At 40.3% G+C, this 14,131-nt stretch overlaps 1 protein-coding gene across 8 annotated transcripts in view; it reads right to left on the reverse strand.

Moving 5' to 3' along the window:
• Window positions 1-14,131, reverse strand: part of LOC134342753 (band 4.1-like protein 1) — a 326,173-nt gene that overhangs the window by 28,374 nt on the left and 283,668 nt on the right. For 7 of the 8 annotated variants that reach the window (XM_063041282.1, XM_063041274.1, XM_063041277.1 and 4 more), the window contains 2 exons: window positions 10,996-11,171; window positions 294-475 (listed from right to left, as the gene is read on the reverse strand). In XM_063041282.1, the coding sequence (XP_062897352.1) occupies window positions 294-475; window positions 10,996-11,171 (358 nt within the window). The remainder of the gene's footprint in view (window positions 1-293; window positions 476-10,995; window positions 11,172-14,131) is intronic. The other variant, XM_063041279.1, reaches the window with a different exon arrangement.

A 14,131-nucleotide genomic window follows, 5' to 3' on the forward strand; every position in this document is an offset into this window, starting at 1 on the left:
TGTAAAGTGAATGGAATGAATCTTGACAAGATCATTGCATACCACTGAACAGGAGGGATATTTTGGCAATATTGTACCATTCCATGCCTTCAATTATGCTCAGCTGGATGGAGTCAAAGTAAGGATAGAGGACCGAATATGTACTTGGAGAAACACATTATCTTTCTAGGTCAGAACTCAGTCTCTTGTATTTCTGCACAATATTACTGACCTCCAAGGAATATAGTGGACTATTGGTTAACAGTAAAAATTATCAGCTGCATCAGAATCGTAAAACTTCAACAGTATTGTACCTTCATTTCTTTTATTTTTGTTGGCGTTGTAACTTCTGTTTTCTCCGACTTCTGGGAGGATTTCTTGCTGTCTGACTGCGTTGTATCTGGTGTTTCTGTCCTCGAAGTTTCGCTTGGGTCCTTTGTCAAATCCTTCAAAAGGGCATCGTGGTTCTCCCCAACAGAAGCTGGACGGAAAAACTCTGCAAGTCAGAATACCTGACGTAAAATATGTTCATTATACTCCAAAAAAAAAAGATATGTCAAGCAGTTTGATTAAAAGGGAAGAGCATATACCTGCCAATAGTTCGGGGATATATAATATTCTTCTTGCACTTATATTGATTTTATACCAGCAAATACCATTTCCAAGTGCTCTTAAAAGTGCACACCTGCCCAACTCAGATTCAGTGCCCCAACAGTGTCAATTAGTTCGTCCATCTGCAGTGTTTGTTCTGCTCACTTTTCTCTAGACGTGCGTCATCTCAGAGAGGATATGGACATCACTGACAAGACCAGCACTTACTGACAATCTCAAATGACCTGGCCAGTGATTCACTTGCACTTCTTTGAATGTTGTGTATGGAATATAGACTCGTCCATATCAGAGGAAACAAAACTCTGTTAGGGTGACCACTTGGTGGTGCATCTTAGTTTAGTCTGTTAGAGTGAATTTTTTTGGGTAGATGATTTGTTTACACTTAAGTGACTTTGGCCATCAGACTTCTATTTGACAATGCGCTTCCTAAAAAGGTGTGAATACCAGATGCTTCTGGCAGCATGGTTTTGACCTGATGCTGTAGTTTCAAAGACGGTATTATCTATACATTATACATATTAATTGTCTTCTATGTTAGCACGGGAAATGTCAAATAAATGTATCATAGACTTAATTTACATTCCTAAAGGCTGTGGATACCAACCCAGACATGTTGGTGTCAGAAGGATGGTGTGATATTTTGTATGTAGCTTCAAAAGGAAGCATTGTCTATGCATTGTCTGTAACTTTTTAAGTAGCGATTGCCTTTGTGTTTAGCATATAAATATCGAGCCCACATTGGGCTAGCAGACTTTTCTGCGGAAAGCGTCTCTGTCCGTAAGATGCCTGCTGTACCTTGTTGTGTCGAATAAAGAAGCTGCTTTGTATCTACCAGTGACTCTGTCTCTCTGGTGATTTCATCCACACCACAACACGCACAAGAAATTATTTTCGTTGCTTTGGTTTGATGCCATGTTATTGCTCACAGCTAATAGTTTAATGGTGGTGTTATGTTTAGCTTTGATACCCTTTGATTATTAAAGGTTATAATCCATGTTCCCTCTAATATTTTTTACAGCTGGGTAGAACAAACATTGCTCTGAGCAGGAAATTTTACATGGCCTGAAATCTGCGCGGCACTTTAAATGTGTTTTTTTTTCATATACGTACTAAAGATATTTAGAATGAAAATTGCAAAATCACATACTATTGATTTGTTAATTGAAGGCTATGATGAAATACAGTACAGCAAAAAAATTTGTTCACGTTTTGTATATCTTTTCTGGTTGCGTCTAATCTCAGCTGCATGGCAACAAAGTCTACGTGCGCAGGAGCATTTCGGTTACTTTGTGCATGCACCCGAGCAGCTTAGAGAGAACGAACAGTAGTTACAATGGCTGAGGTGCCCACTGAGACATGGCAGTAAGCCACTAATCACTGTTGAATGGCTAATTTGATGCTGTTAGGTTGTGCACAAACAGTGATCAGTGCCCTCGGGGATGAAGGGCAAAGGAAGGGAATTGTCAAAGGGAGAAAGGATTCTCAATTTGGTCATATTGTTCAGAATGTGAGAAGTTTGTCCTGAGAATTATTACTTCTAAGTACGTTTATGATCCTGTGAAGCAATCTTTACACTGAAGATTTAAAGGAAAATCAAATTAAAATTATAATGCTCACAAACCATTTTATCTCCGGTAATTTCATCCATGCTACAACATAGTCTGCTGGGCTTCCTGTTGCATTTCTGCCCAACGTGATTGCCTGCCTCTCTTCCAGGGTTACGTCCACAGGAACAATGGAGGATTTCTGGGACCACTGGGCACCTCGGGCTCGAGTGCTTTCTTGATAGTGATGACCATGTTCTATAAGGAGAGGCGCCGGAAAAGGGCCAGCAATATGATGAAGGATCGCATCCACCCTGCTCATGGACTGTTTGCCCCATTCCCATCATGGAGAAGGGTCCATAGCACCCACGCCAGGACCACCAGAGTCAAAAACAGTTACTTTCTACAAGCAGTAAGGATCAGCACCTTCACCTACCAACACAACCCATACTCGCCCATCACCAATACTGTAGTCACTTTACAAACAGACACTTCAATACACATAATGTGCACATAATCTTATGCATTTATATTTATTGTGGGGTTTTTATTATGTTCTTTATCTTGTGTTTTATTGTATGCTGCATCGGATCTGGAGTAACAATTATTTTGTCCTCCTTTACATTTATGTCCTGGAAATGACATTAAACAATCTTGAATAATTTGAAATTGCAAGGAAGTGTGTATCATGATGTACTGTAATATTGTATTCCTGTGATACTATCGTGGCTCCGTCTGTCTAAGTAGACAATGGATGCGCCCGTTCCGGGGTGCAGACCTGGGCGATGAATATGGAGATCCTGGGCTGCCCAGACATCAAGATCCCCCTCTCGGCCTCGCAGCTGTGGTCCAAAGGAATGCGAAGCAGTACATTTGGCATCAGCTTGGCTGCAGGAGCTGCCAGGAGGTGACGTGATACGTCATCCAACCGCCTTAGGGGCTCCACTCCGGACTTGTGTAGGGTTTACTCCTTAGCCTTCTCTTCTCCCGAAGATACCCACAAGGCAGTGGGATCCGTAACCCTGGACAGGGGCCCATACCGGGTACTGTCAGCCGGAGCCAGCTGAGCCCAGGACTCGTGTAAGGCAGGGTCGTCACGCCCTGTAATAGTGATATATGGAGCCACTACCCACATGGTACTATAATCATTAAATAATCTACATTTGGAAAGGGGGGTGGGGGGGGGGGAGAGAAAAAAACTTCCAGTTGCCAGTCACCTTAATTCACCATCTCATTCCAAACAACAGCGTTCTGCACTGACCCCATGAGGCCCAATGTAAACTTGTGGAACAACAGTTTATGACTGCCTGGGCAGGTTGCAGCCTTCAAGCCTTAGCACCAGCTTCAACAGTTTCAGGTAGCTCATTTTTCTGTGTTTGTATTTTTACTGGGTATGGTTGTGGAAAGAATAGTGAGGGCTAAAACCAGTAAATAGGGATGACGATTGTGCGAATGTGTTAAGAAGGAATTGCAGACAAAGCCCAGAAGTAGAGACACAGAACGCAGCAGCAATGTCACCCAGGTTTCAGCTACTTTGTTAATTATGCTATAGTGTGCACCCGTTGTTGGAATAGAAAACAGGATTTACTGTTAGACCCATGGATAATCATTTTATTATGCAAGCAGGTCCTGGTCTGTTAGCTCATTAAATCTTTCTGTAACCACCATTGTTATCAAAATGTAATTTTACTGGTATTCTCACCAACTGAGAATATAAAAGTTGTTTCAAATTCATGCAAATGTAGATCAGCTTTAGCTGGACTCTTGGTGCACATCAGGTTTTTGGCAAATCGCCCATTATTTTAAAAAGCAGTTCTGTGGCTTTTTTTAGTTTGCTCCGGCAGTGGCCATTTCTGCAAAAGGAATAGCTGTTTGGAACAGCAACTTGTTTTCCCCACTGCCCACCCCCTCTTGAGAAACACTGCTGTGCTTGACATTTCAGCATTCCCTTATTGCCTTCAAGTTCAACAATAGCTCTGACCTGCACTTCACAGCTTTACATGTCTTTTCCCCCCTCTCTCTTTCTAACTTCCCTCATTAACTTGTCAATCAGACAGCTACATTAACAAGCTATGGTGACCCTGCATTCATCCCATCAGAAATATTCCCTTTGTCTTATTTACCTCCTCTCTACCCTCCATCTTGTTGTTTTTAACATTTCCCATTCTGATGAAGAACGTTCAATTGAAACATTTACTCCGTTTTATTTCCTTTGATGCCCAGAGATCTGCTCAGTATTTACAGCATTTTCTGGTTTTAGTTTTGATTTCCTATAGCTACTGTTTTTTTTGATATTCAAATTGTCTTTGAATGATGCAGTTTGGCTTGCTATATCCAAAGGCAGACCAGTGTTATCCCCATTGTTGTGAGGCTGAAGATGTATTTGTCCAGAACAGTGAACTTGCTTTCTTAGAGGACATTACTGAACCAGATGGGGCTTTCTTTTTAAAGTGACAAGTAGGTAGCTTCACGGTCATCATGGTTGACACTAGCTTTTTATTCTCAATTAATTTAATTAACCGAATTTAAATTCCCAGCTGCCAAGGCAGGATTTAAACTCACGTCTCCAGAATATTAGTGGATTAATGGTTTAATAATAAATCGCCATGCCAACATATCCATCTTCCACAGTTTGCCACTTTTATGTTGTTTACACAGAGTCAATTTGCAGTGGACTTTCTATGACCTTTGACCCCACCCAGAAAGTGCTCCGGTTTCCACCGATTTCTCACCCACTATTCTTTACTTGTATTCATTTGTGAGTATCAAACTTATTTTCACATCTACTACGACAGTCACAGTCCTTTACTGATAATTGGATAAAAATGTGAATTGTTATATTTAAGTATTCACCAAATTTGCACATTAACCAAATTCTAGGATTGAAATTTAACTACCGTGAGCATTTTATTTATATAAAAATCTAAAAACAGGTAATTGCATCTTTTCACAAAGGAGAATGGTCAGTTCCACCAAGCCGATTCTAAGTTATAAAATATTCGGATATAGAAGTCAGACCATTGGACCCATTAGGATTGCAGCATCACCTAAGCAAACGTACTTTCCTCATTCACGATTTTTTTTCCCTATTTTTCAAAAACCATTCATTTCCTAGGATTCAGTCACTTTCAACAATATTGCAGTGAATTCCATGATCAAATCATTCCTTTGAAAATTATTTTAGTTTTAAGACATTACCTGAAATATTTCTAGATTTATTGCAAATTTGCCTTCGGACCTCATTTTTAAAACTTTTAGAATATCTACAACTTTGAAAGTTTCCATCAAGCCTCACCAACACTTTCCCAAGTTAAAATGCCACAACTCCTTAACTCTTATCTGCAGAATTGCCAGATACTATCCTTGCAGTTTCTCCTCATTGATTTCGACATCGTTTTTGACCAATTATTTCAACCCATAGTGAATACGTTGGGTATGGATTTCCCCTAATGGCTCCATCACTTAAGTACACTGATTAAATATGTTATACCACTTTTAGAAAGTTCTTCTTGAAATGCATTTCAAGACAAGCAAACAAATACATCTTGCCGCAAGCAATTTAACTACAACAAATTCAGGTTTGCAAAAACTGGGGGCCTCTGTGCTACAGTCTTCTCACTGGACAGACCAAGGTGTTTTGACCAGTATAATAACAATACTACATTGAAAGCAAAAGTAGTCTGTGAAAAATAAAACCACGTTAATGAGATTGCTGTGCTAGGATCCCAGACCATTAGTGAACAGTTAAAGAACCATGAGGTCATGTTGCAGCATTCAAACCCTGGTTAGACCATACTTGGAATACTGTGTTCGGTTCTGGTTGTTACATGTAGGAAGTACGCGTAAGCTTTAGAGAGGGTGCAGAGGACTAGAAAATATGTCATATGAGAGTGGGTTGAGTGAGCTCAAGCTTTTCTCTTTGGAGCGAAGGAGGATGGTAGAGGTGCACAAGACGATAAGAGGTACAGATTGAGCGGAGAACCGGATACGTTTTCCTCAGGCCAGAAATGGCTAATACAAGGAAGCATTATTTTAAATGATTGGAGGAATGTCAGAGATAGTTCATTTTTTTTAAAACACAGGGAGTGGTGGGTGCAAGGAACATCCTGCCAGGTGTGGTAGCCAATACATTTAAGGGCATTTAAGAAACCCTTAAGATAGGTGCAAGGATGATAAGCGCCAGGGTCCGCGATGTTTCTGAATGCGTCCACCAGATTGGTACCAATGACATAGGTAGAAAAAGGGAGGAGGTCCTGAAAAAAGGAATGCAGGGAGTTAAGAAGGAAGCTGAGAAGCAGTACCTCAAGGGTAGTAATCTCAGGATTGCTGCCTGTGCCATATGAAAGTGAGTATAGGAATAGAATGAGTTGCAGATAAATCTGGGTGAAAATTTGGAGCAGGGGGCAGGAATTCGGATTTCTGGATAATTGAGACCTCTTCTGGGGCAGGTGGACATGTACAAAAGGGACAGGTTGCACTTGAATCCGAGGAGGGCCAATATTCTTGCAGGCAGTTTTACGAGAGCTGCTGGGAGAGGTTTAAACTAACATGGTAGGGGGATGGGAACCAGCATGATAGAGTTGAGGATTAACCAGCAGGTTTACAAGTAGATGATGAGTGTAATATGAATGTCAGGAAGGACAAGCCAATGATTGGGTACAAATGCAGACAGAGCAAAGAGTTAAATTGTACCACACAGGCAAAATTCAAAAGGGTGAGGAAGGCAGGACTGAAGGTGCTGCATTTATATGCGCGTAGCATTTGGAATAAGGTGGATGAACTCATGGAGAAATCAGAGATTGGTTGGTATGACGTTATGGGCATCATTGAGTCGTGGCTGAAAGGCGGCCACAGTTGGGAGCTTAACTCAAAGGATATACTTTGTATCGAAAGGACAGGCAGGAAGGCACAGGCGATGGTGTAGCTCTGTTGGTAAGGGATAGAATTACATCTTAAGAACGAGGTGACGTAGGGTCAGAGAATGTTGCATCTTTGTGGGTGGAGTTAAGAAACTGCAAGGGTCAAAAACCCATTATGGGAATCATATATAGGCCTCCAAACAGTAGCCAAGATGTGGGTTTGAGTTTACAAGGGGAGCTGGAAAAGGCATGTAATAAGGGTAATGTCAGAATTGTAATGGAATTTCAATATGCAAGGGAATAGGAAAAATCAGGTTGCTGTTGGATCGCAAGAGAGGGAATTTGTTGAATGCCTACGAGATGGCTTTTTAGAGCAGCTTGTGTTTCAGCCTACTCGAGGAAAGGCCATCTTAGTTTGGGCGTCGTGTAATAGCCTAAATCTTAATAAGGAACTTAATGTAAAGGAACCCTTTGAAGGCAGTGATCATAAGGTGATTGAATTCATACGGCAAATTGAGAGGGGGAAGTATATATCAGTATTGCAATGGAGTAAAGGGAATTACAGAGGCATGACAGAGGAGCTTGCCCAGGTGGAAAGGAAGAGGATACTGGCAGAGCAGAGATGGTTGAAGTTCCTGGGAATAGTTCACAAGGCACAGAATAGATAAGTCCCACAGCTGTTCTCAAATGGCAGCAACAGGCAACCAAGGCTGACAAGGGAAGTTAAGGACTGCATAAAAGCCAAGGAAAAGCCATATAAGGTGGCAAAAGTGAGTGGGAAGTTGTTTGCTGGGAAGCTTTTAAAATCCAACAAAAGGCAACTACCACCATTGCTATTACAAAGGAAAAAGTGGTAGGCAAACTCAAAGGTCTTAAGGTGGATAAGTCACCTGGACCAGATGGACTATATCCCAGAGTCCTGAAAGAGGTTGAAGAGATAACGGATGAATTGGTCATGATCTGGGGGACTGGAAGATTGCAAATGTCACTCCACTCCTTAAGAAGGGAGAAATGCAAAAGAAAGGAAATTATAGGCCAGTTAGCCAAACTTCAGTAACTTCATTGGAAAGTGTTGGAATCTATTATTAAGGATGAGGTTCAGGGCACTTGGAGACTAATAATAAAATAATTCAAAGTCAGCATGGTTTCTGTAAAGGGAAATCTTGTCTGACAAATCTGTCAGAGTTCTTCGGGGAAGTATCAAGCAGGGTGGGCAAAGGAGAGGCAGTGGATGTCATTTACTTGCATTTTCAGAAGGCATTTCATAAGATGCCACATGAGGATGCTTAACAAGATAAAATCCTATGGTATTACAGGGAAGATACCAGCATGAATAGAGGAATGGCTGACAGGCAGGAGACAGCATGTGGAAATAAAAGGGGCCTTTTCCAGTTGGCTGCTAGTGACTAGTGATGTTCCTCAGGGGTCAGCATTGGGACAGCTACTTTTCACAATGTTTACCAATGATTTGGATAATGAAACCTGTTGAATGATCTGCTGCAGACTGCGGTGGAGGCCAAGTCCATGGGTATATTTAAGGCGGAAGTTGATCGTTTCCTGATTGGTCAGGGCATCAAAGGATATGGCAAGAAGGCAGGTGTATGGAGTTGAGTGGGATCCAGAATCAGCCATGATGGAACGGCAGAGCAGACTCAATGGGCTGAATGGCCTAATTCTGATCCCATGTCTTATGGACTTATGATAGAAAACATGTAGGGTTATGTAGGATGGAATGTTAGATTGATCTAAGAGTAGGTTAAAAGGTCGGCACAACTTTGTGGGTCAAAAGTCCTGAATGGTACCATAATGTTTTTTGTTCTAACAGACTGAAGGGGGAGTTTGAAAAAGCAGCTCGACCTCCCTGGGGAAATTCTGTAGTCTATTCTGTCATATTAGAAAGAGTAATAGAAGAAACATCATTAAAATGTAAGGCTTAATAAGCAATAATTATTAGTTAAATAAGGATGATGAAATAGAGTTGTGAAGAGTATTTTTTAAACTGCCAGGTACTTTGTTTAGGTATTTGGGTATTAGTGGCCTCTTTCCTTGTAAGGAAATTAGATTTACCAATATAGTAAGCCAATGGAATTGCAGATTCTGCACATCGGTTGTTTGTCAGATTTTGTTTATAGTTTTTCGTAAGTTCTATTAATTTATTTATTTTCCTGCAAATGCCTGCAATAAAAAGAATCGCAAGGTGGTATATGGTAATATTTTTGTACTTTGATAATAAATATTACGTTGACTTTGGATCAGCATACAGGACACTGTACCATTGGCAGGGAGAGCAGTAGTAATGGGCTACAGATATCCTAAGATTCCGACATACTGTGAATCCACACAATATTTGCAAATAGGTACAATTATCAGTACAGTACCTTTTCCACAGCCCTCCAATTTCTACACATATTTTGAATAACTGTTTTAATCTATTTGTAAACATCAAAGTTCAGTGCTGCTATTTAGAGTTTCTGTGGTTTGAATCTCAGAGCTGTGTATGGTGACATACATTTACCTTGATAATAAATTTACTTCGAACTTTGAAGGATATGCAATAACATTACTATTACTAATTACATATTTTTGACAGAACAAATCAGCTAGACAGTTATGGACAAACTTCATACACATAATTATGTCATTTATTTACTTCTTTGCAAAATTACATTTAACCTAAAGTATAAACCAGTTGCATTGGTGTCAACACATCTCCGGAGTTGACGGAAAGAGCTCACACTTGTCCTAAATATGCAGGACCATCATTTAGTGATCATAAAAAAAACAAGCTTTCTGGTTTTCAGAATACTTCTCTGTTAATTCAGAATTTACAGGATAAATTTCTGTTTTGGTGCCTTTATCTTCTCCCGATACTGGGTACTAAAGTATTGTTCAGTGCATCTATGATGCAGAGGATTGAAATAAATGTGTGGTTATTCAACCTTTAATACCTTGTTTCTATATTTTAAAGTACTGAACTTGCCTCTGCATCGTTTGCCTGGATACAGTTCTGGAAATAAGCACCATCCAAAGCCATCTGAACAAATCTCACCACACTGTCATCACATCTTACCTGGACATCCTTTCATTTGCCACCAAAATTTTTTGATCAGTGTCACTAAAATAACAAGGAGCATCTTTAAAGGAAAAACCACAGATTTATCCAGTATGTAACAGTACACATTATGCAGAAGAGCTCAGTGACTTAAATAGTAACATCTTTATTTCAGCCACTTCAGTTATTCAACTCAAAACATTTTACACAGTTAAGTTAGTCTTGTTTTGGAAGGAAAAATGTATTTCATCAATCAACGGTAAATATACAGTATAATATAGCTATCTATCTAGGGTGCTAAAGACTTTAGCACAGTACTGTAGTAACAGCATGTATTGCACTGTACAGCTGCCAGAAAAATAAACAAATTTCATGACTTATGTGAGTGATGGTAAACCTGATTCTGATACGGGTCTCTATTGTGAACTGTGAGTGGGAAGGGGCCAAGGAGAGGGGAATATTGTTTGGAAACAGCAAAGAGAAAGGGGGGGGGGTGGTAAACACCAGAGGAACACTCTATAATGATAAATAAACCAATTGTTTGGAATCAAATGACCTTGCCTGGTATCTCAGGGTTGGGTGTGTCTGCATGTGCACTACCCCTCTTCTCTACCACCTGTCCCACATCCCTCCCACAGCACTCTACCCTTGCTATTCCCAACATCCTTTGCTCCTGCCAGATTTACAGATTTGTTCTCCGCTCCCTGTTAACACCCTAGATATGTATATGTACCTGAGATTTTTGCACAATACCATATTACATTATGATTATATTATATAATTATAGAGGTGCAAGAGGTGACAGCAACATTCTGAGCTACTGACTTTTGATCGTCCTCACTAGAAAGAATTTGTGTTTTATGGTGCAGGTTCAATTCAAGATAGTCATGGGATCCAGATACAATTAACAAAGTTGTTTTTCCAGTCCAGAAAAAAATAAAAATCATACCTCCATCTAGACTCCTCGACATTGTGTATCTTTTGCTTGAAGATCGTTCAAAATAGGGTGCTGGGCGATCAATTAATGCACTGGCTTGCCTTGTTTGAGCCTGTGTACGACCGCTGTAGCGGAACTTGGAACCCATTACAAGAAATCCCTTTGGAGGTGGCTCAGGGGACACAAGTCTAAGAAATAGGTTAATTAATACAGAGAGAAGTTTGGTCAGCTACGAAGGAAATTGGCAGAACACTTCACAGCTGACAATGCAAGGCTGTGCGGAGAATACACATTTATATAGCACCTTTAACATGGAAAGCAAACACATCGAAGTGCTTCACAATAAGACAATCCTGTTAATATGATACAAACATCATAGATCTTGGGAATGACTGATCAAAAATTTGGATGCTTAGGGGGATCCTAATGGATTTAAAAGATGTGGAACTGCATAAAATCTTAGAAAATTAGTTCCAGAAGGGTAAGTACTGGTAATGTCTTAGCATTGAGAAAGTAGAGCATATTGAGTACATAGAAAGGATTTTTGACAATGACTTTAATATTTTACATTCGAAGTATTTAGAAGTTAGCAAGAACTAGAAAAGGGGCTCCCAACCTTTTTTTTATGCCAATGGTCAATACCATAAAGCAAATTTCAGTACGAGTGTCTGGAAACATCTTAAAATGGAAGAATGTAGAAATGGGATAAAGTAACAGCGATAAGTCCAAGAAACCTACAAGACTGCATGTTTGGATAGAACAGTAATTAGTTGTCAAGAATAAAGAGGAGAAAGGTCACCCTCTAATATAACAGAATGTGACAATTTATTCCAGAACAAGTTTTTAATGAAAAACCCATGTTTCTTTACTAGCAACTTGACAATGCCCTTCGCAGCTTGTCTATGACATAACTCATAACTATATCATCTATCATTGTCAGAGTTAACAAAGTGCCATTATTAGAAACACTTTTATATTCCAATGTTTTCACCAGCCTGAATCTAATTAGAATACAGACCATTTGAGAAACAGGGTAGTTATTCAGTACAGTTATCTACAAGGAAGACCACTTTTACTTAGCTCTAGAAACTACAAACAAACACCAGTTTGTATTTCTTGGTTAAGGCCCCATTATTTGCACTGCACATCAGTGTTTTTGAATTGCTTTCTCAGAAGTTTATAACCTTTTGCATCTTTTCTGGAATTATGTACACCTGCACATCATTTAATTGTGTTTAAAAGCTTAAAAGCACTGTGCCAATGCTCACCATCCATGGATAGACACTAAAACCAACTAAGTTCTTTCAGGGAGTCAAGCATCTGCACAGCAAGGCAGCATGGATACAGACCCTTCGGCCCATTGAGTCCATGGTGACCACAGTGCTCACCCAGCAAATCATAATTTCTTGCATCTAGCTTTGGGGGATCAGAGGTAGAGAGGATCAGCAACTTCAAATTACTGTCCTATCATTTCAGAAGACCTGTCCTGGGTCCAGCACACAAGTGCAACTACAAACAAGGCATGGCAGTGTCTCTCTTCCTTACAAGTTTGTTAAGATTCAGAATGGTATCTAAAACTTTGGCAAACTTCTTTAGATGTGTTATGGAGAGTATATTGACTGGCTGCATCATAGCCTGGTTTGGAAACACCAATGCCCTTGAGTGGTAAATCCTACAAAATGTAGTGAATGCGGCCCAGTCCATCATGGGCATGGGTAGAGTCTTTCCCCCCACTCTACCACTGAGCACATATACATGAGGCATTGACGCAGGAAAGCAACATCCATCATCAGGGATCCCCACCACCTAGTTCATGCTCTCTTCTCGCTGCTGCCATCAGGAAGGAGGTACAGGAGCCTCAGGACTCACACCACCAGGTTCAGGAACAGTTATTACCCTTCAGCCATCAGGCTTTTGAACCAGAGGGGATAACTTCCTCAATTTAACTTGCCCATCACTGAACTGTTCCCACCATCCTATGGACTCATTTTCAAAGACTCTTCATCTCAAGATCTCGATTTGTATTGCTGATTTATTTATTTTTTTCTCTATTGTATTTGCAGAGTTTATTGTCTTTTGCACACTGGCTGTCTGTCCTGTTGGGTGCGGTCTTCCATTGCTTCTATTATGGTTATTGCATTTTCTAAGTATGCCCAAAAGAAAGTGAATCTCAGCTTTGTATATGGTGACATACATGTTCTTTGATAATCAACTTACTCCCCCCAAGCCCCACTGCTCCATGTACTTCCCAAGTGCTTCTGAAATGATACTATTGCACCTGCCTCAACCACTTCTTCCAACATCTCACTCCATATCCTCACCTTCAAACCCCTCAGATTCCTTTTAAACCCTTCCTCTCTCACCAAAACTCGATGCCCACCCTCCCCCACCCCTTTATGGACTCCACTTCCCAGGGGAAAGGACTGTTAATTTCCACCTTATCTATAAAGTGATCTTGCATTGTCTTCCAAGGAATAAACAACTAGGCTGGCCAAACTTTCCCTTTACCTCAGGCCCTCTAGTTCTGATAACATCCTCAAACATTTTCCGCACTCTTCCCAGTTTAACCCTAAAACAGGGTGGCCAATACTATACACAGTTCTCAGTGCGGCCTCGCCAACAACTAATAGACTGCCATCTGTACTGATGACAGCCCAGTACTCAATAACATCTGTTTCATACTTGAAATTAAGTAGACTGGAGAGGGGAACAGGTGTTTGGGAATCATCACAATGAGATTCAAGAGAAAAATTTCCTGAGTGGAGAAGCTGTGAATGCAAATGTAAACATCCTTATTCATGTATCATTTCAAATCTGTGGTTTAGCACAGCAAAGACTTGAACTGCAATAATCTTGCCAGTGCAAGTCAGCATCAGTTTTGAGTTATTTGTGTTGGAGAGGTATTTAAATACCATCAAGATACTGTATATTTAAAATGAAAGCCTGTTTGTGGAATTTGTTCAATGTTCCATTCTCACAGGTTCCTGAAGCAGAGAATCTACCAAGTCAAACTTCACAATGTTCGGCTATAGGATGGTATTAGCCAGCTGCCTTGGTTGTCAGCAAGACATATTTGCTTACTGCGTCCCTACCTGCACTTACCTCAAGCTATAACTGGATTTATGAAGCTGAATTTTGAGCGGCAAAG

The sequence above is a fragment of the Mobula hypostoma genome, chromosome 2 (assembly GCF_963921235.1).
Source record: "Mobula hypostoma chromosome 2, sMobHyp1.1, whole genome shotgun sequence".
NCBI lineage: Eukaryota > Metazoa > Chordata > Chondrichthyes > Myliobatiformes > Myliobatidae > Mobula > Mobula hypostoma.